The sequence below is a fragment of the Diceros bicornis genome, chromosome 38 (genome assembly GCF_020826845.1).
Source record: "Diceros bicornis minor isolate mBicDic1 chromosome 38, mDicBic1.mat.cur, whole genome shotgun sequence".
NCBI lineage: Eukaryota > Metazoa > Chordata > Mammalia > Perissodactyla > Rhinocerotidae > Diceros > Diceros bicornis.
The window spans coordinates 28,528,015-28,554,580 of NC_080777.1; the positions used below are offsets into that span (position 1 = coordinate 28,528,015).

The window sequence follows — 26,566 nt, forward strand, 5'->3', positions numbered from 1 at the left end:
GGACAGATTGGTATCATATGCAGTGCAGGGAGTCCTAGATTAGGAAGCAAGAATCTGGAGTTCTAGTTCCTCTATCATTTTAATAGATTGTGGTTGTGTGGCTTCCTCTCCCTCAGCCTTCTTTGTCTCATCTGCAAGATGACGGGTCAGGCTGGATGACCTCTACGATGACCTTTTGGGCTGTTAACAGTTTTTGATTCCAGTTTGGTAATAAAAACTTTAGAACCTCAAATTCTACTCTCTAGCAGTCACTGTTAGTGATTTATTTGGATCACAAATGCCTTTGAGTATCTGATGAAAGCTCTTAGTAATCTTCCCAGAAAAACACATACACAGAGAATTTTGCCTGCAATCCTATGGCTTCACACACCCGTTGAACCCCAAGGGTGGTCCCAGGTTAGGAACTCTGTGGCTATCTAAAGAAGTTTGGTGTCCTCACATTTCTGTGAAGATTTAAGCAGGCATTTTAAAACTTGAGCATCAGAACTTTCTAATTATTTTTTAAAGTTGATTATTTTTATTTTCTAAAATTTCCATGTTAGAAATCTGACGTTGGTGTCAGCATGCTTGAAGAATGAAAACACATGTGAGTTGGTCAACTGAAGATCAGTATAGCAGTTGAAAGAGATACTGTGTGTGCACGACTAGGGAACAGAGTGACAAAGGATGCCACTATATCCCAGCTGGAGTCCTTGCTTTAGAACAGGAAATGAACGAGCTCAGGTATGCTGGCATCTCTCAGCGAACCAAGACTGGTTGTTGTTTTTAATTTATGAAAAATTCAAAATTAAATGCTCCTACAAAGAGATCATAGGCCTAGGGAATACTGAAATGCAGAAAATGACTGGAGAAAGTCATAATTTAAGTAAGAAATACACACTAGAAATTAATTCTAATTCAGATTTAAGGATATTTAAACTGCTAATTTCCTTCCAGTATATATCTCTGTTTTTTTAAGCCATTTGTGGGTAATTCTACATTTTCCTAAATTCTGTTATCATTGAGAGAAAGCTTTGGACTTTTAAAGTACTTTGATGGACACAATCTCATTTGATCCTTTAGTTACTATTGTTGTTTTTTACATGTAATACATAAACATATAGGACTCATTTTAATGAATAGTGTAAGTCTCCAAAAATTTACTAAGCTACTTATTTCACCCAGAAAATTTATAAGCTATAGTGAAACTTTCTTTTTACGTTCATAACTATAGCTTTTAAGTTCTCAAACTGAAATTCTTCATAAGCTCACTTTTACTTTTTTCAAATGCTATTAATATCTCTGTATTAAGGTCAAATTAGATAGATTTCTGCTGCCTATTTCTGGCATTCGCAGCAACTGTAAGGCTTTATCAAGAAAACAGAAATTCTAATCCTGCTGTTACAGGAAAGCCCTCACTTCTACTTGACAGAAATGATTTCAATTAGGGAGTCCCAGCCCTACCTTTTCCATTTCTCTAGAACAAATGTTATTGGTGTGAGGGGAAATCCTTGGACACCAGATAACCCGCTTGCCCTGTGGAGCAGAGTTACTTAGGACGCTCTGAATCCCATCTTTGATCTCCGGCGATATTTTTCTGTTATGTCACAGAGGTCACCTGGCTCATGTGACAAACTGCCGGCATAAGTCACAGTGCCAGTGGCAGAGATTTGTAACCGTGCCCCTGGTCCATTGCCTTTGAATTATTTCACAGGCCCGCCGCTTTACATTTACACTCTGTCGGAAGATGAACAGGGGAAGGGCGTAAAATCAAGGGCAGGGTCTCATCCTGAAGGACAAGGGGAAACAGGTGGAAGGTTAATGGCCCTGGAGCGATTCCACCAGCCTCTCAGCCTTGATATATGGTCCTCGGGCCTAAAACGGGCATTGGCTTTCAAAGATATATTATTTCATTTGAGGAGAGACATTCTGGAGTTCCTGCATTTGTCTGCTGATGGATGATCCTCTGTCCACAATTGGTTATGGCGGGTGAGTTTTCCTTGGGCCTGCTCCCGTCCATAGAAATTTTGCTGAGCTCTCTAACCGTTCACGTGCCTGTAAGAAGGGGCCGTGTGCGAGCCTGTTGGCAGGCTGTTGGATTTCTGTTGCTGCTATTTCAGTAGTTCCTTTCGAACCATGAGGCAAGTGGGGGATGAAAGACACTCCTGTTCATTCATACAGAACTTGATAAGGGCGGCCTTGCCCAAAAAAAGGGGGTGAAAGGGATGTTGGGAAGGAAACGTGTGTCAGTGTGGTAAGACAGGCTCAGGGCAATATTCACTCGTCTGGGTCTCACACATTGCTCACATAAAAGACAGATACCACCAAATAGCTTTGATTTTATAACTGTTTTGCACTCCCCCGAGGCTTTTAATAAAGGGCTTACTCTGTTTTATTATTGTGTTCAGAAAGTGTGAGGTGATTTGGGAGAAGGGGGTGAAAAAGATGCTTTGTACAGAGACCAGTGAGTGATTTGCCTAACAAGAACCACTGGACAACGCTACCAAAAATATGTCTAATGGCTCAGATGTTGCAAATGAATTGAGCTGGCCGCTAGATGAATGGAGCCAGTCTCTTGAATTAACCTTGTATGGCCTCTTAAAAGTTGTGCTGCAGAGTCTAAGACTGCAAAAGTCACTTAGCCCCTGCCTCCTAATGTTCCTAGATTTAGTATTCACTGAAATATTAGGAATTCTAATATGCCTTAATTTATAAGTATTCTGAAATTAATGATTAACTCTGGTTTGGGGTGTGTATATGTGAAATCTTTGACTTTATATTTCCCAATAACTGTTATACTAGCCTTGTCAGAGAGATAATGCTCATTTTTATGGTAAGCATTAAGAAAAAATGAACCCTATATACTCATTACCTAAACAAAAGGTGGGTTTTCTTGCCAGTTCTCTTGTGTTCTACTGCCCTGGTGTTGGGTGAATACTCAGCACTACTGTAGGAAATGTCAAAATTCTATTCGTGGACATTTTTATCCTGAATAGCTTTGTTAAAAGCACATTCTTCACATGGAGAAACTTTCCATTACATGCTAGATATACTGGTATTTATAAGAAGTTAATATTAGGCAAGCAATATGATCATATATGAGGACTAAGAGGAATTTAGTTTTTGCATGAGAGACACTGCTGTGCAACAAATTACAAATGCTTTCACATATATTTTCCAAGGCACCCTTATCACAATCCTTGTTCAGACAAAATCAAGGCCAGCCGTCGGTAGAAAGATGCAGTGAAACTGCATGTATTAACTGGCCATTGGCACTGTTAATAATGGGATTACAAAGATGTTCTTTTCATGTCCTCTGAAATATCGCAAAACGCAGGTTACACCAGAAATGGGAAGACTGGAGAGGGATGTTTAGTACCTGCAGGAAGAAAATGTAATACGTTTTTTAAAGGAAAGCTTCAGAATCACTAATTATGGAGAGAGTTGAATGATGAGTGTCAGCAGTAAAGAGAATCTGCTTTTCTACTTGTTGCTTGATAAATGGATAGAAGGCAGCCAAGGACTTGAAGCCCCCAGCTGGGGGTCCCATAGATAAAACAATCCAGCAGGACAGGTCCTCAATCCCACAGGCATGCTTTTCAGTCACAGAATATAATGTGGTTGTTTTAGTCTTTTTTCCTTGTGACCTAAATGCCTTGTTTTCATGTTTGAAAAGTTACCAACTTTATTTCAGTCGTATTTACCCTTCCTCTGTGGTATTTCCCAGTCAGTAGACCGCAATCCTGTGGGTTATGTCGGTGCCTAAAGCAAAGATCAAATCAAAGGGTCTCACATAATAGAAGCTCATTCTGAATTGGTCAATATAACTCCAGCCTTCTACATCTGTCCAGGTCTGCCAGCTCAGATGGACCCCTCTATAAGCTGATCCATAGGAAGCCAAATACTTGCAAACAGTCTCTTAATTGCTCATTTGCAGTTGGACAAAATGCTAAATGCAGAAAGACTTCAAAGCCAATGGAGTCTGCATTGAAAACAGGATCTCAATACACGGAGTCGCGTATTGTTGCAAAATTAGAATAACAAATGTTCCCAGCATGGAGCCAACATAAACTTGCCTGAGTATTATTCAACCTGAGACACATTCAGCTTTTTTTCTTAACAGCCATAGAAAAGGCATACGTAGCACTCTGTTTGTTATTCTATACTGTTCATTTTAATGATATATTTAGGTCTCCATCACACTTTGTATTTTTACGTGTAATTACCCATATTAAAAAAAAACCACTCATTAGTGTTCTGTTCCGCTGACTTAATTATACCGTTAATTAAATCTTGACTAACTGGGGGTCACTGTCGTGTCAGTGGGATCTGTCACTGGTCGTCAGCAGGTGTCTGGTTGCATCTATTTCTGGTTTTCCTATGGTTAGAATCTATTTAAGCACTTGCTTTTTTCCTGAATGCCAGAGAGAGAGAGTTCTCATTGGAGGGAAGGAACAACATAGATTTGACACACAACTGCTCCCCGAAAGCTTGCTTGAAAGAGGAAATTTTTGTTATCCTTAGTTTAGGAAAAATCTCTGGATTAAGGGAAAGATGGTGAAAACAGCCTGGGGTATGACAGATGCACTTTTTAAAAGATCAATGTGTTTACATTCTAGAAATTATGATCATATTTATGTATACAATTCTAAAAGTTCCTTAAAGAACAAAAAACGATTTTTGGTTGTTATGAGAACGTCATGATGTTTTGCACCAGAGTACTTTGTATTAGTTAATTATCTGGTTCACATTTGTTATTGTAAACATACAAAGCAAATTATAAAAATAGGAATCAAACTGAAACAAAAAAATGTCTTTTATGTGTCGAATGCACATAAGAGTCAATTCATTATTTGGAAGGAGTTTTAATGGATTCAGACCGCTATACCTTCACATTTCACGTGAGAATGTTTTAGACTCGTGATTTTAGTACATTACTTAAGGGAAATATAATTCCCATGTTTATGTATAACAGGCACCGAGTGTTGATCTGAGTAATTGATCAATCCAGTCAGGCTTTATAATTAGTTGTGAGCTTTTCAACATAAGCCCCCTAACACTTGCTGTGAATCTACAAAGCTTTTACATTTATTAATCAGTTTTTAATCTAAAAATGTATTTAAGCTACCTGAAAAACATTTATATTTTTTTCTGGAATTAGGATGGCCCTTCCAACATAAGCCCTAAGAAACTAAACTCAGGCTATATATGTCTCTGAATTTTTTAGTCTAGAAAGTTTTGTACTGTGAAATCCTGATTTTTAAAATAATAACACTTATTTTTATTTGAAAGTAAAATGTCACAATGTTTCTACCAGTTAGGATGTTTTTCAGAACTCAGATTTCTAGTGGTAACTTAAAAGGAGACAATAGGTTACAGATATCACACTATCAACAACATAAAACAAGATTGTGACCTTATTGTCATTATATTTTGTCTTTACATAATTTAATTTTTATTGGTTTACATACAAATATGATAGGGCAGAGTAAAGGAATTTTAAAAGAAATATATACAATAGTTCAACTTGCTATATTTGTGAAATTCAAATCCATTCATTTCATCCGAAAGCATTAATTCCAACTGCCTCTTCTTAAGTAACAAATACTCTCATTTGTTATTCCAAGTGATTCTCAATGCAATTTTCATTTGATGTTTCTTGTAAGTTTTCTTATCGCATTTAAATAATTTAGAATTTAAATATGTGAGCACACATGGTTTTTAAACCAATTCAAATGGTGAGATGATAAGATTTTTATGGGGGCCGGCCCTGTGGCGTAGTGGTTAAGTTCACACACTCTGCTTTGGCGTCCTGGGGTTCACAGGTTCGGATCCTGGGCACGGACCTACACACCGCTCATCAAGCCATCCTGTGGCAGCGTCCCACATACAAAGTAGAAGATCGGCACAGATGTTAGCTCAGCGACAATCTTCCTCACCAAAAAAAAAAAAGAATTTTTATGCGTTCTGTGGATTCCTGTATAGCCTCTTTGTGGTCCCTGGATAATGAAAGACTGGGCCATGTGTGTAACCACAAGTACCTAGGAAGGAATGCGAATTCCAGGTTTCCTTCCACTTACACAATTGAAGTAATCGATGTACCGTGTAATTACCATAGGGTTGGTGAGATACTTTTAAAATTCCTTCTTTTATTCAGTCAATACTTATCAAGTATCTGATACTTGTGTGCCAGTTAACAGTTTAGGACTTGGAGATTTAACACAAGGAGTATAGACAAAATCTCTTCTCTCAAGGAACATATTTTATTTTATATATATTTTAGTGATTATGAATCTTTTAGAATAATTTAAATAATTAATAATTTTAATAATTTAAAATAATAAAAAGTAATTTTTATAACTAACTTATAAAAAGCATTTATAATTTAGCAAACTAGCCTAACCTAGGATTAAACTGTGCAGGTAACGGAATGTTTCTGCTCCCCCTCTAGGTAAGTCTTTAAGAGACCTCACAGGTCTGCCACCTGCCATATATTGTGAGTTCAAGTATGTTCCCCGGATATGTTCAAGGATTATTTTTTTTATTTTTTTAAAGCAAAGTTTAGAATTTAATTAAAATCAGAACAAGGATACATTAAACAAACAAACAAAAAATACTTTTCTGATCATCAAATTTTGAGACTGAAAGCATCCCCAAAGCACTGGAGATCCAATTTATTCCTGAGAGATATCAACCATCACAAAAGGTTTCACTCTTTGAACTAATCACATTTTGTAGCAAAAAACAGAATGAAGTTCCTCAGACAAGGATTGTTTTAATATTTAGTATCTGGGGTAGGCCCGGTGGCATAGTGGTTAAGTTTGGCGCGCTCCGCTTCATCAGCCTGGGTTCACGGGTTCAGATCCCAGGCACAGGCCTACACCACTCATCAGCCATGCTGTGGCAGTGACCCACAAACAATATAGAGGAAGAGTGGCACAGATGTTAGCTCAGGGCGAATCTTCCTCAGCAAAAAAAATAGCATTCCTTTCTGAAGCTCAGAGTCAAGGAAAAAAGAAAATAATAATTAAGGAGAATAAATTTTCATAAATTTTTAGGTAGTAACTTTATGTAGGTGAACTAATCACAGAGGAGAGTGGAAATCATATGACTAAATAATGATTTTAAAGCTTGATGGACTCTCTAGGAATATTTTTCCATATTACAGCTAAATGATACCCATTTGTAGACTTTCAGATAAACTCACAAAGCTCTTATTTGTGTAAACTTCATAGATTTGCCATTATTCGTGGAGAATAATGAGTTACATCATGCAGTTTCGTTAAAAACACATTAATCCTTTTGTAGTAACTTCTCTAATTCATTGATTTGATGATCCAAGAACAATAAACATTTTTGACATAACAAAATGCAGTATCAAAGTGTGCTATACCCATAAATACAGAATGTAACAGGGAAACAAATATACTTACCAAAAGAGGATCCGGTTTTCTAGCCACAAAATAATGTTGTGGTTGAACTCTGCTAAAATCTAATATATTAAGAGTTCTGTCATAGGCCCACATTGTGAGCAGCTTTGTACCAGGTCAAATGACTTGAAGATGATGGGCAGGCAGAAGTATCGGGGCTCTGCCTCAAGGAGGCTCCAGTGTGAATTGCTGCTGATCCGGGAGTAACACTCCTGCCTCTTGGGGATGGGAGGAGGATAGGAGACAGACATGTTCCCTTTCCCAGTCATAGGATATTTACTTAGCTTATTTAAGGCTCAGTCTCCTCACCTGTAAAACACAGTGTTACTTCTTTCAGGGGTTTTATGGGGGATTAAGGGCAACACAAATCAAGTTCCTGGTAGTATATATTCAGGATATGTCAATTTCATCTTTCCTTAATCGATGCTTGCAAGTCTCTGGTAATGTATTTGATTCATTCGACAAATACTTCGGTGTGGTGCAAGGCGCTGGATAGATAGTTACTTCCCTCTCTTCACAACAGAGGCCTCCTGATGTGGAAATTAGACAGGCTTTGGAGCCAAACAAACTTGGCCTCAGATCCCAGCTCTGCACTTGCTGGCCATGTGCTCTTAGGAAAGTAACAGCTCGACTTTAGTGTCCTTGTTTATGAAATAGGGACAGTGTACCACTTACGGGGTATTGTAAAATTAAATAAAATAATATTTGCAGAGTCCACTGTGCTAGAACCTGGATACTCAGAGATGAACTAGAAATGGTCTCTATGCACAAAGAGGAAGATACCCATGTGTAAAAAGAGAAGTACAAAAGCTAATTTGGGGGGCAAGATGCTAGATGCTGTTCCTGAAGTTGTGTTGCAACATTCCCAAAGCAAGAATTACATTTCAGAAATTCTGCTATAAAGAAACATCTGCTAAAGACCAACGCAATTTATTGTTCAAACCAAGTATGTTTAGTCATGGGCCTTTGATATCTGCTTTATATAGTTAAATAGGATTTTATAAGACAATTTCCTTGTCTGTGTAACTCTCTCCCATTTCTCTTGGATCTGATGGAAGGCTGCTTAGTCCCTGGTCACCCTGAAGGATTGAGGAAGGAGAGAGGAGTTAGCAGATTATCAGCCTGCTCCATGGTGAGGATCCTGAAATGCTGGTGGGGGTCAGGGTGCAGGGAAGGAAAAGAACTATAAGAGCCAAATATGATTCATTCACTGTTGTAAGTGACTTTCTGTCTTCCTTTTATTAGAATGTGAAACAAGGCTTATTTATGCCAAATAATTATGTCTCTTATTAATGGAAAGGTATGAGGGTGGGGAGAGAATGAGTTCCGGAAACTTTTTTAGAAATAAAAAATAAACTCAGATAATTACATTACAGTGTGGTGAGTGCAGTGATAGAGGCCCTCCGAGGAGAGGACAGTCTCAGGAATGTGAGCCCCTTTTCTCTTCGTAACCCTGACCTGGGTTAAAACTGGGGACAAAAGAAACAAAGGAGAGGCCAATTTTAGTTCCTCAAGTAGCCAAGGGGCTTTATTCAGGTGAGCTCTGCCTTTTAGCTCTGACTTGTGTCTGCCCTGTTTCAGCCACATGCATACCCTTCATCTACCAGTACATACACCCACACACCCTCCTCCACCAACACACACTCCGTCCTGCACTAGCACACACACCATGCACACTTCCTCTCAAACCCTATTCTCAAGAAAGGTTCAAATCGGTGCTTTCAGTTCAATGCCCACTCTTCCTCTTCCGGAGTGTGAGGGGTCTCTTCCCTCCTAATTTCCCCACTTGTACCCTCCATCCCACTTCCTCACACTTCTATCTGTTCTTTGATTCATTGCTAGCATTTTAATCTTCCTGCTCCGCTGGGTCCCGTCAGTCCACAGGGATGTGCAAAGCTCCCCTCCTAAAAAACAAAAACAAACCACGTCCTTCCCCATCCTCCCTGCCTGTCACCATCCTGCTTTTCCTGATCCCGGCACCTGTGCCCTCTGCTCCGCCTCCTCTTCCTGATATTGCCACGGCCATCACTGTATGTGTGCAGTTCTAAAGCCTGGCCAGCAAGGAGGCCGCACTCCACTTCTCTCACGAATCTTAACCAGTATCAGTGACCTTGGCCATGGCTTCTAGGGCCTCTTCTCTCTCCATTTTGCGTCCTTGAGATTCCTTCTGGCACAGATTTCTTGGTCACTACCCAGTGTTCTTCTGATTTAATCCTTGCAGGGTTCCTTCACCGGCTCCTCTCCCTCTAAGACCCAACCATTACACAATGTTTTTCTCTAAGTTCTGTTGGTTCTCTTTCCATCTCACGCTGCACATTCTTAGTGATTTCACCCATGAGCACAGTGACACTGTACCTTCTCTTCCAGACTCCACAGTAGCATTTTGAATTGCTTGCAGAACACGTGAATGTTCATCACCAGCATCACCTCCAAAAGGCCTCCTTTCATCCTCCAATTTTTTTCCTCCTTGTACTCTCATAGAACATACTCCTTCCAGCTGTCATCCTAGGTTTTCTGATGTGATCAACTCTCAACTTCCCATTGCACACGCAGAAAAACTTAAAACTCCTCAACAGGTATCCCATATCATTATCTCTTCATCTCCCACCCCACAGCTCCCTCCCCAACTCTAGACACACCAAACTACCCATCTCTGTCCCCACTTGTTTTGCAGTCTTCACACCTCTGTGCTTTGGCTCACATTGTTCTCTTTGCTTAAATACCCCTTCACAGCATTTCCCATACGTGGCTGAGATTAAATACCAATTCCAGGAACCCTCTGCAGTTGCTTGAGCTGGAATTAATTATCCTCTGTCCTGAATCACTATAGTATTTTGCTTGTTCTGTTTTGGCTAATATATATATTTTTTTTCCACCACCACCAAGCTCAAAGCCATTGGTTTGACAAGTCTGAATGTAGTCATGGAACTATTTGAAATTGGGACCATCTGACAAAATCTGGGACAACAGTGATCATATAGCCCCCAGTGTTACTTACGCATCCGTTTCCCTAACTCGTCCTAGCCCCTAACTTGTCACTGTTTCCTCTTGCAAACCCTACCCCCAAGTTTTGAATCCAGTAGTTACTCCACAAAATTCTTAACTTTTCAGAAATCCATTTATGTTAAAATGCAAATGATTGATATTGATTTAGAGCAGTGGTTCTCAAACTTTTTGATCTCAGGACCCTTTGCATTCTTTTTTTTTTTGTGAGGAAGATCAGCCCTTAGCTAACATCCATGCCAATCCTCCTCTTTTTTGCTGAGGAAGACCGGCCCTGAGCTAACATCTATTGCCAATCCTCCTCCTTTTTTTTTTTTTTTCCCTTTTTCTCCCCAAAGCCCTGGTAGATAGTTGTATGTCATAGTTGCACATCCTTCTAGTTGCCATATGTGGGACACCACTTCAGCATGGCTAGACAAGCAGTGCATGGGTGTGCATCCAGGATCCGAAGCCAGGCCGCCAGTAGCGGATCACGCGCACTTACCGCTAAGCCACGGGGCCGGCCCCATGCATTCTTAAAAATGATTGAGGACTCCAAAGTCCTCAATCCTTTAGTTTATGTGAGTTTAAATGTCAATGTGAATGTATTAGGAGTTAAAACTGAGAAATGGTTAAAACACAGGAATTCACAAGGACACATTCCCTTTGCCACGAGAGTGATGTCATTACATCCTGTAGCCTCGTGTAGTCGTGAGAGGTAGAGGGTCAAAAGAGCAAATGACATCTTAGTATAATTGAGAAAATAGTTTTAACCTCCCGGACCCTCTGACCACACTGGGAAAACCACTGATTTAAATATTATCAATTTTGTGGGTATTTACTCTTTTGCAGGAAATTAAAGCTTGATGCCAAGTGAATGCAATTCCCAAATTGGAATTTTCATATCAGCAAGTAAGTGGAGTGTTAAGAGAGACACCCAGGGGAACAGAAACCCTTCTCTGACTCTCCTGGGCAGGGATGATGGAATCAGCAAGGCCAGGGCAGCCGTGGGCAGCATAGATGTGTGTGTGTGTAGGCCACTGACAGACAGGCACGGGCTTTCCCTATAAGTCAGCCCTATAAGTCCCCTCCCCAACACACTCACTCTTACACTGCTGCAACCTGGACCTTGACCGCTCTGAGTTGCTATTCTGGGCCTTTCTAACAGCTACAGTTTCTGTCTGGTCAGCTGCAAAGATAGGTGAGAAAATTAGTGGGGAGACCACGTCTTAAACAAAAGCCTGGCATTGTTGCTTGGATTTTCCATTTTGCGTTGAACTCTTTGCTTTGTGAGAGTTGATTGAGCTAAGGATTTGGGACTAGCTCTGACTTTTATAGAACAGTGATGAACTCTAACAATAGCTGTTATTGAGCCCAAGCCTTGTCCCAAGTTCTATGCATGCATTAGCTCAAATGACCCTCACAACAAGGGGGTGGGGTGTCAATATTAATTAGAATTTGACTGAAGCTGGAATAAAATAAGGCTCAAGGAGTTAAGTCATTTGTCCAAGGTCACACTCATCTATTGGCCAGTGGTAGAGCCTGGGTTTGCATCAGGCCTGTCCAATCCCAAACTCTTACTCTTTTGCCATCGTAGTGTATTGTTCTTGTACCATATTCCTGTGCCCAAATGGTTGGGGTGTAAGTGTGAGACTATGTGTGTGCACACACATGGACGTGTGGAGGCGGAATATCTATTTACTGGACTTTTCTAGTGCTTTCATTCAAAGGATGGTATATTCAATTATCATTGGCCTCTCTGGTCAGCTGATTAGACATGCGGAATCCCAGTCCCAGACCTGCTGAATCAGAGCCTGCATTTTAACAAGATTCCCAGGTGAATCATAGGTTGCGGTCAAGTTTGAGAAGCATGGATCTTGGGCACAGCTGTATCTCCCTGAACTCTTAGGAGAGAAGGAAGTGAAACTATTAGTAGGGCTTCCTGCTTAGAAACATATCCAGCACCTTTAGTAAAAAAAAAAAAGAAACGTGCTTTTTAAAAGAATATGCTTTGTTTTAAAAGCATGCATTTATTGCCGTCTTGTCCATAATTTCAGACGTAATACACTAATTCTGTAAGACCTCCTAGTCTGTACAAAAGATGCGCTGTATTTTTTGATAGTCTTTTTTGAGGTCTGCCTACAGCGTGCTTTATTAAAAGCAAACAAAAACTGAAGATCCCCGTTCAAGAATGTGGTTTGTGGTGGAGTCTGATTTGTACCATGGGGCAAAGGTCATACAGAGGAGCTCGTTAATGCACTCACTCTGGGATGAGATCAATCTCCATCCTTCATCATATTGATCTGATAGCTCATTGGCGCTTCCCTCCTTGAACTGATGAGCCCGCCTGTGAATGGAGATGGATAGCTCTCTGAGCCCGAGGATTCCAGCAGGGGCGCCACCCATGGCAAGGTGGATGTCCTCACATCATCTTTTAGGAGGTCCTTTTGGTTCCTAGTGTTACAATCTTCTACTTGTTTGTCTGTTGCTCAGAAAAAAAAAGGTTTTAAAACAAGTTGCTTTTCTACGATGGGGAGTGTGGTTTTTCTTCTGTAGTGTTTATAAATCGTGTGCTCGAAATAGGGATTCAGTTTGTTGGAATACAGGTGGATGGCTTTTGGTAGCATTGACATTACCCAAGTTCATTTCTTAATTGAAAGACACCCGCCCAATGTGATCTTTAAGACCCAGGAATCACCCTGTGTTCCTTTTTGTCTAAACTCACTGCCCTCCCTGCCTGTACGTGATCGTTTAACTGCAGAAACACCGAGGAAGTGGTGGCTCGGCGGATCCAGCTCGTAAAACATTTATGTGACCTTTGTGTACTTCCTTGAAGGAATGGGCCATGTGAATTCTAGAAATAAGGTAGAAACAAGCCAACAAGCCTATATTTTCCATTTTCTATGAAAACATAGAGATTCCAGATTGAAACCAGACACAAGCAGACGCAGAGCCCTTCTATCTCCCGGACGTGGTTTCCAAGAGAAACTGTGGATGTTGGGAAAACAGCAGCCTCCACAGCCCCCAACTCTCCTTATTTTCATTGCACTTGGTTACAAGCTTGCTGAGAAGTGTGCTTTTCATCCTTGAATGCTTTCCAGCCCAAGCACAGCGCCGTGCGTGGCAGCGAGCAGTTGGCTTTGCACTCTCAGACCTCTCCTAGGCTTCATTTTCCCAGTTTTCAAACCAGATTTTGCCTTGAGAAAGGGTGAAGCTTGAGTCTAAGGCAAATACACTTAAGCCAAATTTTTGCAAAATGGAATTTTATCACATTCTTTGCACAGGCATTTCTAAAATTTAAGTCTACGAAACACCACTTTGAATGTCAAAATATAACTATTTTTCATGTGAAAAATAGCCTCTTTAGATCTTTGTGAGATTCCACGTCTTAGGCTGTAGCTCTCACGCCCCCCACCTTTGTAAAGGCAGGTGGTCACGTTCAGGAAGGGGACACAGTCTACCCCTCGGCCAGGCTCTGTCAGAGCTCCTTTTGAGCAACTGAAATAGCAATGAGACGTCTGGGCGCCTCGGTCTGATCCACTGTGTTTGAGCCTCTAGTGGGAGATGAGCAGGCAGTTCAAAGTTAGTGGCCTCGGGGAGCTAGGATAGGGCAGTGCTGTGCAAGTTCTACCAACCATGAGTGCTGGCTCAGTCCCGCATTGGTGGGCTACTTTAGGCACTCTATCCTGTGAGTGCATTGTGATTATTATTTGATGTCGTCTAACTTCTGAATCAAAGTCAAGAAAGATTTTAAAAATATTTTTTGGCAAGGAAAAGTCCTAATTCGTCATAAAGAAATGATAAGAAACGTACTCCATGTTGGACCTGGAAATCTTTTGCTTTCTAACCTGTGTGTAATGGCCAACATCATTAAGATGAGGACATGTGACAGACTAATTTAATAAACATATGCTCGTGTTGCTGCATCTTTGTTATTCCAGTTAGCAGGACCCCACCCACACCATAATGCTGCTTTCTTAACACTGGAATACAATAGGGCACTACTTGTATGAGCAGCTGTGCACAAACAGAACTGTTGTATGATTGATGTGTTCTAATAACCCATCTGTAGGCCTGTATCTATCTACATAATCTGGAAACCATTGGTCAGTTCAATTAAAACCTTAATCGATTTGATGAGTTGGCTGACTTACTTTCTTGTTGGACATGAATCCACCAGCCCACTCCAACAAACCAGCCAAGGAGCTCACTCTGTAGACACAGCCTGTCACTGAACAGTCAAGAATGCAGTATATGTGAGCAAATATGTGTGGGAAAGCCCTGAGAATGCTCCTGGAAACACAGAACCACACCACACAGCACTTACTCTTTCTCTGAAGAATACTTCCCCTCAAAGAACAGCGGAACTACATGTGGAAAATGTTAATAATGTTTTCATATAAATATTTTGCCTATTTTCTGTGTGATCCATACTTAGAATAAAACACAAAGAAAATTAATTACTTAAATTAAGTATTACTCCTATCATGTGACACCCAGAGGCAACGGAGATGAATACAATTCTTTCTTTTTTTTTTTTTTTTTTTTTGCAGAGGATTCACTCTGAGCTAACATCTGTTGCCAATCCTCTTCTTTTTCTTTTTTTTTCTCCCCAAAGCCCCAGTACATGGTTGTATATCCTAGCTGTTAAGTCCTTCTAGTTCGCTATGTGAGCCGCCACCACAGCATGGCAACTAACAGATGGGTGGTGTGGTTCCACAACCAGGAACTGAACCTGGGCTGCTGAAGTGGAGCGGGCCGAACTTTAACCGCTAGACCATCAGGGCTGGCTCTCTCTTTTTTGAGGATGCGTTACCCTGCGCCCTTGCCCGCCTCCATTAGAGAAGCATGCCTTCAATCCAAAGGGTGTTTCTCCCACTTTATGATGGGAGTAATTAGGGAAATGGAATTCAATACCTTGCATTTCAGTTCTCAGCCATCTCTGCAGGGACTTGTATTCTGTGTACAGGATAGCTGTGCTCTGCATAACTCCTCACAGATCTTGATTTAATATCTTTCGTCATTATATTCAGCTATAAACCCCACAGTCGTATAGTTTACTAAGAGTAAATAAGGGAAATACTCCCTTGGAATGTGGAGGACATAAAGGGATTGGCTTGGGGCTGCCACACAGAGTCGTGGCCTCGTGGAGACAGACTCAATAGGGCAATGCCTCTGTCTTAGAAAGAGAGTGTGCAGGTGATGTGTGTGTTGAGTGGCGGCAAGGGGTGGGCAGTGCAGCATCATAGCCCACATGTTTTCCTCCCTGACTCTGAAATAGAAAGAATAGGAAAGTAGAAGTCACAGGAAATACCTTGTACGGCGCACTCTCCTCACACAGGTGCAGTAGAGCCGGGCACGGTATTGCTACAAATCTAGCTCGTGTGGTTTTGATTCCAAAATCATGACCTGACATCTTGTGTGGGATATTTCCCTCTCCTAACTGGCCAAATTGGGGAACTAAAAAATTGGTCAAAACCTGTACCGAACAATATAAGCGAATAGTGTTTCCATGATAATCATGTCCCACCCTCATTTTTAGGTTTGGGCTTTTTAGTGGGTTGGGCAGGTCTATACCCTGCCAAGCTGCAGGCAGTTGTAGGAAGGGGCACAGGCATCCAGGACTTAGTTCACCTGTGGGTCTTCTGGAACTGAGCCAGGAAGGGGCTCCCTTGCCCTTTCAGTGATGACACACTAGCACCAAGAAGCCAGGTGCATCACTGTGCAGAGATGCAGGACTGAAGGTCTGAGGGAAAGTGATCCTGAATGCTGCTCCAGTGTGCACAGCTGTGGAAAGGGGGTTCCCACAGGCTGCTGGCCGAGTGCCACTCGTTCTGTTGTAACCAAAGGGACACATCTTGGTAAAGTTGTGTGTGGGATACTAGGAAAAAGGCCCCAGGATCAAATTATTATTTGCCTAAATATCTTGAGAGAAAAATCTAGTCAATCATATCATATCATATACAATAATTTGTGGATTTTCAAAAATATGGAGAGGGTGTCATCTTTTTTCTCTAGATTCTAGAGAATCCATCATGATTCTAGTTTTCCCAGAAGAATCTCATTCCTACCTCAGTTGGGGCACAAAACAGACCCCCTTGGGATTAAATAAATGCTGGGTCTTAGTTCATCCATCATCAAAGTCACCTTCAGAGTCTTTCCCCCAAAATAGGAAAGAGCATCTATCTAGATTTTATGTCCAGGTAACTCCAAGGTTCTATCACTTGGTATCTATGCTTTTGTATTTCCAAAGGAGTTTATTTCTCAAATCACAAACTTCTTCACATTTCAAATAGAGAAATTAAATTACCATTAATGTATTTCCTTGCAGGAAAGAAATTGAGACAACATGATATTAAAAACATAAACTTCTAGAGAAAGAACAAGAAAATTGTGCTTTATTCCTATATGAAAAAGGCATAGTGACAGAGCACTGGGCTAGGATTCAGAACACCTGGGTTCCACCCCGCTTCCGGCACCTGAGTGACCTTGTATAAATCGCAGCTCACCTGGCTTGAGTTTCCTCCTCTGTAAAGTGAAGTCATTGAACTAAAGGTGGTTACTAGGTCCTTTCAGCAACGATCAAGGAAATATTAATTAGGCACCTACTGTCAGCCCAGGATCAGGGTTGATTCAGAATATAACAGTTTGGGGGTGCCCTCAAGTCAGGCAGTGAGAGGGACTGCCATTCACAGTGCCCAAGACAGGAAATTAGATGGGAGCTATTAGAGTGGTTATCACGCTGTCTTTAGAGCACTGGAATGAATATTTCCCAATATACACTATCGAGAGATTTTTCACAAAGCAAAAATTGTTTGGTTTACCTAGAAGTAACCATCCTGCACTTGGGGGCTGAACTTTGCAAAGCCCCCTGGAGCTCTGTCCTCGATTGCCACTACTTTCTATGAATCCATTTCTGGGATCTCTGAAGTGGTAGACTGACCGCGCACATAACACTCTGACCTTAAGGGAGAATGTGAATTGTGTGAAGGAAGTAGGTCCTCCGTGTGTCCCTTTGTATCCGGCCAGTTCCCATCCCTGAATGGTCCTTAGGGACCTCTCCTTTACCTCTGCCCTAATTTCAGTTGTATTTTTGGTGAGTGATATTTAGGCCACTGGGGTTCTTTCCTCCTTTCTTTGGCCAACTGCCTGATTGAAGCAGCCAGCCGAAAAGGACCCAAGGATATTTTGGCCTCAAAAAACTTTTTTTTCTGGCTTCGAAATGCAGTCTACAAAGGAAGAAGTTGCATTAAGACCTTAAGGGAAAATAAATAAAAATTAAAAAAAAAAAAAAGACCTTAAGGGAGTCACTGAGCTCACTCAGTAGAATATTCCTAGCTTCTCCCTTTCTTCTCCACCCTGGTATCCCAAGATCTTCAATTGTGTGTCCATTTCTCAAGGTGTAAGACAGCCAAAACCTTCCTTAATTTATGCCTTAATCACTGATGCCCAGATGAGGCGCCCGCTGCATACCTGGAATTCTGCAGTTCTGGCGTTGCCGCCTTTAAGGCAGTGTCTGGAAAATGAAGATTACAAACAGAATCCCATTACCCTATTCCGAAAAATGACAATCATATTCACAAATGCCTTCTGAACATTCAACCAAGCCAAAAGAAAATATGTCATGCTTAAAGGGGTTTGTCCTCATTGCTTGCATCATATCTGCTTGGTGAGACACGTAAGGAACATTGCTTTAATTATACACAGGAAGTTTCTAAACTAGAGAAGAGGAAACAGGTAGTGGTCATGAATGAAATGACACACAGCAAGAGAAAGCACTGGAAGATATTTCACATTGATCTACCTTAAAATATTTCTTTTCTTGTTCATCAGCCTTTTCCATCACCTGACCTATTTTCCTTTGTACTTCATTTAGCACCTCTTATATTTTGCGTTCTTTCGGTTATTTAGGTGTAGTTTTAACTGCCACCAATGGGGTGTCTGCCATGTGCCCGTCCTCGAGCTGGGCACATTGACATTGACCTCCTTTAACAGAAACAGAGACTACGATTGCAGCTGAGGTTGAAGGAGTTTGAATTCTTGGCCCAAAGTTACACGGTGAGAGGGCCAGATAGCAGCCCAGGTTTCTAAGCCACAAGCCCATATATGTCCCTTACAGTGTTTAATGGTCATGAAATATGCTGTTAATGAAGGGACCTAAAATATATTCTCTTCATTTCTAGATTGTCTCAATTTCTTTGGAAAACAGACCATCACAAAGTGTATTCTAGGACCAAATTATCTTGGCCCCTCTTAACATAGCCATCAGCTTTAAAAGGAACACTCCATGTGAAGCTAAGTATTGTGTCTACTGTGAGGATGTTGTCAGAGCCTGGTTTACTGCAGCCTCTAGAATCCTCCTTTGAAACTTACAGGGAAATTCCTCTCAGGAGTCCAGTACTAGGAGAAGCTGTTTTGCAAGTGACTGCTTAATTTTATCTCATGTGTACTAAAAATCACGTTAATAATGGTGCTGCAGCTACAAGGCACCAAATTGAGGCCCACTTCTGACAACTGCAACCACCCTACTGGAGCTTATTTTGGGGACTGATCCTGTTCTTGGCTTCAACTTATTTTCCTACCTTTATTTTCATTTCATCTCCATTTTCTCATTTATTTCATTATTTGACTTTTATTCATCTTTATACACACACACACACACACACACACACACACTCACACACATATACATACATATTCATTTTCTAATTATTGGTTCCACAGAGTTTAACACTTTCTATGCTACCTTGTACCCTAATTATTTTGTATGGGTATATCTTGTTAGTTCAATTGATTTATAAGTTCCTTGAAGATAAGAACTAGGTCTTATAGTCATTCAAGTCTCAATGGCACCCAGCACCAATATATGTAGTTTGATTTATTGTTGATTGGCCTATGTCCATAATCTGACGAAATAAATGACTCCTAGGTTAACCATGCCTCTTCTACAAACCATCCTTTTTATACCAGTCTCACAAAAACCTGGGGCTGGGCTGGCCATGAAGTTCATCGATGTGCTAATTCCTATCTTCTTTGCTTTGCAAAAGACTGCAACCTTGTGGAAGAGTCACCGCTGTCATGCTATCATGTCAAAGCAACTCTTAGGGGAAGGACGGACATAGCTAACCTTCCATGAGTGGCAGACCGCCTTCTCTTCCCATCTCTACATATGTACGTGCTTTGACTTTGAAGCCATGGAATGTGATTGATTCCAGGAGGCACACTGGAGCCACAAGGAAAATAATCTCACTGCCTGTTAGTGCCCACCTTGATCAGGTTGCATGAATTATATGTGGCTGTACACAGAAACCTAGACAGAAGAGACTACCAGGACTACTGGGTGCAAAATCCTATTTGACCCCCCAAATGTGGTGAACGTACTGTCAGCGTATAATTAATTGATATTTCAACAGGAAGCTTTTTGAAATGTGGATAAGAGGCGTAAAAGCTGGGCAAAATTTGTCCTTTGGTTTGACAAATTCTGAGAATGTAGCTACAATGCTATTTGAAAGAAATTAGCTAGATTATATTACGTAGTCTGGTGAAGATATATGTCTCAATAAGGATGTTTAACATTCCCATACTCTATGCAATCTTACCTCCAAACCTCAAAGATGTCTCTCACTGATGTAATCATCTCACATTTATATAAATGAAAAAAATTGACATTGAGTATCTAGCATTAGCACTCTTTATGTAAAGTAATATTTAATTCAGCATGCCTGGGAAATAAGGTATACCAGGCATATGAATGTTCTGGATAAGTGAAACTTACCTTTGGAAGCGTTAGACTTTGAAAGAAATTTAATCATTTTTGATGGAAGGCCTCTAACACAAATCACACTGTCCCTGACTTCTTAAGCAGGACTCATGGAACCTGTTCCTGATTACCCGTCATGGTTGTGGGTGCCTGCTGCTGGCCCCGGGGAACTGAGTGGTTCCCTTAGGGGATCCTGAGGTCCAGGGCCTCTGGCCGCCTCTACTGACTGTGGCTTGAGGTGTTCAAGAAGTAGAGGGCCGGTCTGTTTTCCCTTCTGTCTCCTCCTTCTGCTGACAGCTCTCTTGCTCACTTTTCAACCTCTGCTCCACTCTTTCACTTACACCCAGTCGTGTGGAGGTGGGGCAGAAGTGAGGTGGCCCGCTTTCCCCGGAGATTAAGGGTATCAACTGTATGACAGCCACATCCCTCCCTTCCCTTCCTCAGGTTCTGGCCGCCCCAGGCCACCCTAGGCTGCAGGATCAGGAGGCACACTGGTCAGTGCCTGTTCCCAGCATACACTGCTTAGGGAGGTCTGGTTTGGTAGAAACCTAGGGAATTTGGGAGAGGTTTGTGTCCAAAGGAATAGCATGACTGAAAGAGATAATTCTAGTGACTGTGTACATGATGAATTAGAACAAGAGGGAGAAACATGTAAACTTATCTCGGTCCTGGATTCTGTGGAGTGTTGGTCACAAGCTAGATGGGAGGTGGAATGAGTGTAGATCGGAAGGTTGGTGGGGATGGACTCAAGGGGCAGATATCAGGCATTTAAACCCCTCTGCCTCCCGCTTCCCTCACCTGAAAGAGAGTTTAGATCCCTGGGGGAGAAAAAAAATTCTTTGTTGCTCCACTGGAGAAACATAGAAAGAGGCCAGAATAGCTCAGTTTCCTGGCTGAGCGTTGACAGATAGGTCTTGGTGTTGTGAAACAGTCCAATGGAAAGGACAGTGGAATGCCGTCAGTTATCTCGGAGCAGGGAAGAACTCCTGGTCGTAAATCTACTGGGTGTTGCAACAATTGACAGGGGAGTTTTACTGGCTGTTATTCCTCTTGTACAGATTCCTCTTGTACAGTATTGTTTTGAATGCTTGTTTAATCATTGTTAATGTGAAATCATTTTTTCTTGGACTTTGTAGCAGTTTATTATAGACGTTGCAGATAATCATCAGTGTTCTTTATAAAAACAGGCAAGGATTAAAAAGCCATAGGTGAGTCTGCCTTGCCCAGAGCAGGTTCGTAGTAAGATTTGGTAAGCTGATTTTGAGCTGTTTTTGTTTTGATCTTCCTCTCCCTGCTTCTGAGTATACCTTTATAAATGTCATCATTGTCACAAAAGGAAGTACAAAGAAATGGAGGTCCACCTCCAGAGATTTTTTTTTCTTTTGACCAGAAAGAAAATAATAGTAATAATAGCTGGACTTTATTTCCAATGATTCCAAAGACTCTTCATATCATTTTTTAAATGCTTTGTTCCAAGAGTTGTTCTAACAGGAGCTACTGAGAATAAAAAGAGTTTATTAAGTGATTCTACAGCATTCAGTTCTGCCTAAACGCACCCTTCTCAGAAGCTTCCGTGACCCCCGGGAGTCTCTCCAAGAAATGAAGCAGGAGAAGGTGCTCCCAGCTCCTTGTGCACGTGGGATCCTAATAATGGATTTACACTTCTGTCTCCTCTCCTTGGAGTGTGAGTTTCTGGAAGGCAGGGATTATCTCTAAGTCATCTCTGTTTTCTCGCAAGTTTCTAACACAAGGCCTGGCACATCAGACTTAATGATCAGGAATAAGAAATGGATTTACATCCACTTGAAACCACCCATGTCAGTGGAATGTTCTCCTAAAAATACCTTGCTTAAAGCTTAACCACAAGGCTTCACCATGTCAATTTTAAAATGCCCTGGCAAGAGGGAAAGCTGAAGTGTCAGTTCCATTGCTGGGCTGTTAAAAGGGAAAGAGGAGGGGGCGACAGACAGATTTTGACAAGTTAAATGTGGGCCTGAGAAAGATCTACACATTTTTCTTCTTCTAATTGTTTGCCAAATTCACTGTTCTTTCGAGAAAGCACGCGTTTCTAATGATTAACATTCTGGGTTGTGGGAAGTTGTGCTTCATAACAATATGAGGCTTGTGTTCCTTTATGTGCTCATCTAGAATATTAGTATAAATAGTTTCTCTGATGAGTAACTAGGTTTCTGAGATAAGTCCTTCCTTTTACTATAGCTGACAACTCAGGATTCCATGAGGTGATATTGCTAACTACTAGTGAGAGGTTTGGATAGCTAATGGAAATTATGTTCCATTGGCCCCCCGTTCTGGGCTCCCCAAATGTCTCTCTAAATTGTTTGTTGACAGCATTAATACCTGGAGAATTTACTCAAAACTAGTAGATTATTTTTCTCCTCTTCTCGCCCAACCCCATGTCACCCATAACTCTTGTTTTCTAAAGAAAAATTATCTTCAAAATTGCCAACATTTCTTATCTAGAGATAAGGAACAAGTCAGTCATCAAATTCACCCTTTCCTTTCATTCATAGAGCTACATAAAAACTCTCACCCAAAGCACTGTGAAGCTGCATGCTTGCCAACTTCAAGATAGCATAAAATATTACATAATCAATTATGGAAAATAATGAAATGGAATGCTGGCATGGAAAACCTCCTCAGAGAGTGTTAAAACAAGGAATCAATCACTCAGGAGGAGTGTTAAAATTGCAATCAGTCAAGAAGTCTTTACTGAGGGCCAGCTGTGGGGCCAGACCTGCCGGCAAGTGTGGGAATGGTCAGATGCAAGTTGCTGGTGTGTTCATTGCTGGGTAAAGATTATCGTTGGCTCTCTCTCTCCCTCCGTCCTCCTCCCTCCCCCTCCCTCTCTCTCCCTCTCTCTCCCTCCCTCTCCCTCCCTCTCCCTCTCTCTCCCTCCCTCTCCCTCCCTCTCCTCCCCCTCCCTCCCTCTCCTCCCCCCTCCCCCCCCATACACACGCGCACACACACACACACACACACACACACAGAATCAGGAATAAGGTCTGAAAATGATATACCCCACTCTTTTACTGAACATGAGACAATAAGATAACCTTATTTGCAAGTGTATCCTCAACATCCCCAAAGAAAAGAAGGCAGGAAAAGTCAGATTCTTATCTCATAATTTGAACATGCTTGATGCTGGCAAGCTCTGCTCCCATAGTATTTCTGTCATGTTATGTATGAAGGATAGGGGACCATGAAATGCAAATGAAGAGGAAGAACTCCTTAATGAGATTTCTCCAGAATAGGCTTCTTTTAATTTTCACTCACTCTTCCTCCTTTTCTATGTGGCCAGCAGACGATCTCTCAGCCCTTTCGTTTTCCCACCTGCAAAATGGGAGTAATAAATTTTCTTGCTGTATAAGTAGGTTCTTAAGCTGGAATCCCCTCCAGAAGTCCATAAATGCACCTTGAAGAGTCAATATTCCCACATCCATCTTGAAATTATTTGGAACATTAACGTGTATGGTAATTGTTTCTGGGGAGACAATCTCAAAGTATGGTATTTTAGGCTTTCCCGAAAAGAATGTTAGATAAATAACTAAAGCGTCACATCACAGAAAAAATGTACAGTGGAACCAAATTCTCATCACAGACTAAAAACTTTGAAATAAGACACTGATAGTGTGTTCGCTGGAATGAGAACATCAAAAACCCCGCAGAGCAAAGTGCGCTTCGTTCTGAAATCACCCCAGGCATCTGAGAGAGACAGTTCTGGAATCTGCTCTGAGCGCTACGACATGTACGTTGCTAGAACCTTTGGCCACAGCTCCTTGTGTCAACTGTTTGTGAAGAACATTTAGGTGGGTCTCCGTCAGCTGCTGCCCACAGCCTGACTGTAACACCACACAACACTCTGGAGATTTCCGCTTAAGAAGAGCGTGAGCTCCTACTGTCGCTAGACCACTGACCAGTGTTTGGAGGGCATTCTCCCCCGTGAGAGTAATTTTCACAAGGTGGGGACTGCGTTTACCTGGTTCACCTTTATGTCCCAGGCCTGGCGCTTATACTCAACAGAGAATTGGCTCTTAAAAATATCTGTTTGCTTAATGAATGAAATTCTTGTGGTCAGACAGACATACTGGTTCAAAATGTTTCTGATGGAGATGCTTGGGGATACCTTTTCCTGATCACAGAGTCTGATTGTAGCTTTGATCTCTACAATGCTTTTTTTGCTTCTAAACAGAGTCAATAGGGTCTTCCAATTGGGAGCCTTCTGTTTATTGTTGTTCCTTCATTTATGTATTGTTTTGCATTCGACAAAGGGGATTTCCCATCCACTATCTCATTTTATCCTCACGACAAGAACTATCTTATATATTTTCAGTTGAGACAATAAGGCTTGGAGAATTAAGTGACTTGGCCAAGCTCTCATAGCTGGGAAGTGTAGAACTCTGCCTCAACTCCTTGTTTTTACTCTAAGTTCTGTGTTCTCTTGACCACGTTTGCTGTGTTCTGGACTCACAGAAATAAACTCAGCCACAAGCTCAGATCATTACCAATGTATGAGTGGAAACTTCCTAAGAATCTTCCAACTATCCAGAGTCTCCTTGAGTAGCCACTTAGAAATGAATTTGTTAAAAGTGAGTTAAATTAATTTGGTTTAGAAAATTTTAGCACCTCTTGATGTAATTTGGAGACAGCCTAGATCTTGAGAGAAAGAAAGAGAATCTTAGGCATACCACTTGACCTCTCTGAGACCCTATTTTCTCATCTGTAAATTGAAGATAGTGATACCAGTTCTGCTAACTTCAAAGGCATGTTCTGTGAATCAAATCTAAAACAATACACAAAAACTCTAGAAACTGTTACACAGCCTACCAATGTCAGGTGTTATTTTTGTAAATACATAGTGTATGTCTAAACATGGCCGCGGCAGTTGGGTACACTGAGGTCTTTGGTTGGTACACGTTAAACAATGAAGAGTGAACTGTTAAAAATAGCCATAGAAATGGATCAGGATGCTCTCTATGTTTAGACCGTATCTATTTCACGTGGATATGCGGACTGTACATGAAATAGATACGGCTTTGTCATTGAAGAATGTAGTCCCCTGGAGGGCAAGATGGCATATGGATAAAATGCCCACTATCACACAGCACTTTTCATTTGAATTCTCACAGGAGTCCTGGGAGGGAGGTATTGTTTTGACTCATTTTTCCAATAAGGAAACTGAAGTTTAGAGAGTTTGTGAGAAAAGTGATCAAATCATAAAGCAAGTGCAAGTTAGCTTCAAGAACACGGTTGGCAATTATTCAAAGTCCAGCACAGTTTGGACTGTCACTGGACACTTATGACAAATAATGGCAGTTTGCCCCTGTCTCCAAAAGTCATTTGGGCTGTCAGGCTAATTTTGTTTTATATGAATCCTGTTGGTTTGGCAGCTTGCTAATATCTGTATACTATTTCAGCCTCGGTTAGATACACGAGCCCAGGCTCTGTGGGGTCATTCTAATGAGTCTACTGAGGACAGGCTGAGGCGTCTGCACGTCCCACGAGCAGACTGTGATAGCTCTATTAATGTTAGATAGACCAAGCTAATGGAGTACCTTTTCCTAGCAGCTCATTGATTATAAATACTTAGCTTAAGTATTTATGTGTGGCCTAAAAAGTATTTGTCCAAATAAAAATAATGATTTTTAGGAGGAGTGATGTAAATTCTGAGCATCTGTGTTTTGGTGACCATCAGTGGAGACGTCGTTGCTTAGAGTGAGTTCTCTTATGTAGATAATTATGCAAACACAAAAAAGTCCTGAATAACAGGGTCATTTTTTTCTATTTCTTTTACAGGTTGATGACCAAATGAAGCTGCTTCAGAACTGCTGGAGTGAGCTCTTAATTCTCGACCACATTTACCGACAAGTGGTACATGGAAAGGAAGGATCCATCTTCCTGGTTACTGGGCAACAAGTGAGTGTAGAGACTAAAAAAAAAAAAAGTGTCTTTTTATTACGCATGTTCAGAATGGCAGAAATTTAACTAGGACAGAAGCACTCTTCTTGTGCTTTGAAAGGGAGAGCTTGGCTGCAAATAATGTAGGAAAGCTGACTTGGGGCACTCTGTTCTTCTCTGGTGATTACAGTTAAACTTGTAAAAGCAGACCAGATCACAGCCATTCTGTGCTCGCTGTCTGCTGGGAGTGAAAGTTGTGCTCTGAAGCGTCACCAATTGCTAAATCAAAATGAATGATCAGTTCCCCGGGTTTTTTCCTCGAACTTCTGCGTTACTCTATCACACTTGTTTGTCAGCTATTCAAAACCCCTTTTTTTTTTTTTTTTGCTTGTGATAACATGGGTTTATAACATCATATAAATTTCAGGTGTACATCATTATACAAAAACCCTTTCAATTGTGGAATCCTTACTATTTTGGAATCATATTGGTGGAAGAG

General features: G+C 41.2%; 1 protein-coding gene across 8 annotated transcripts in view; it reads left to right on the forward strand.

The window, feature by feature from the left end:
- The window catches only part of NR5A2 (nuclear receptor subfamily 5 group A member 2), a 125,445-nt gene that overhangs the window by 41,530 nt on the left and 57,349 nt on the right, over positions 1–26,566 (forward strand). For all 8 annotated transcript variants that reach the window (XM_058533748.1, XM_058533753.1, XM_058533752.1 and 5 more), the window contains one exon: positions 25,966–26,085. In XM_058533748.1, the coding sequence (XP_058389731.1) occupies positions 25,966–26,085 (120 nt within the window). The remainder of the gene's footprint in view (positions 1–25,965; positions 26,086–26,566) is intronic.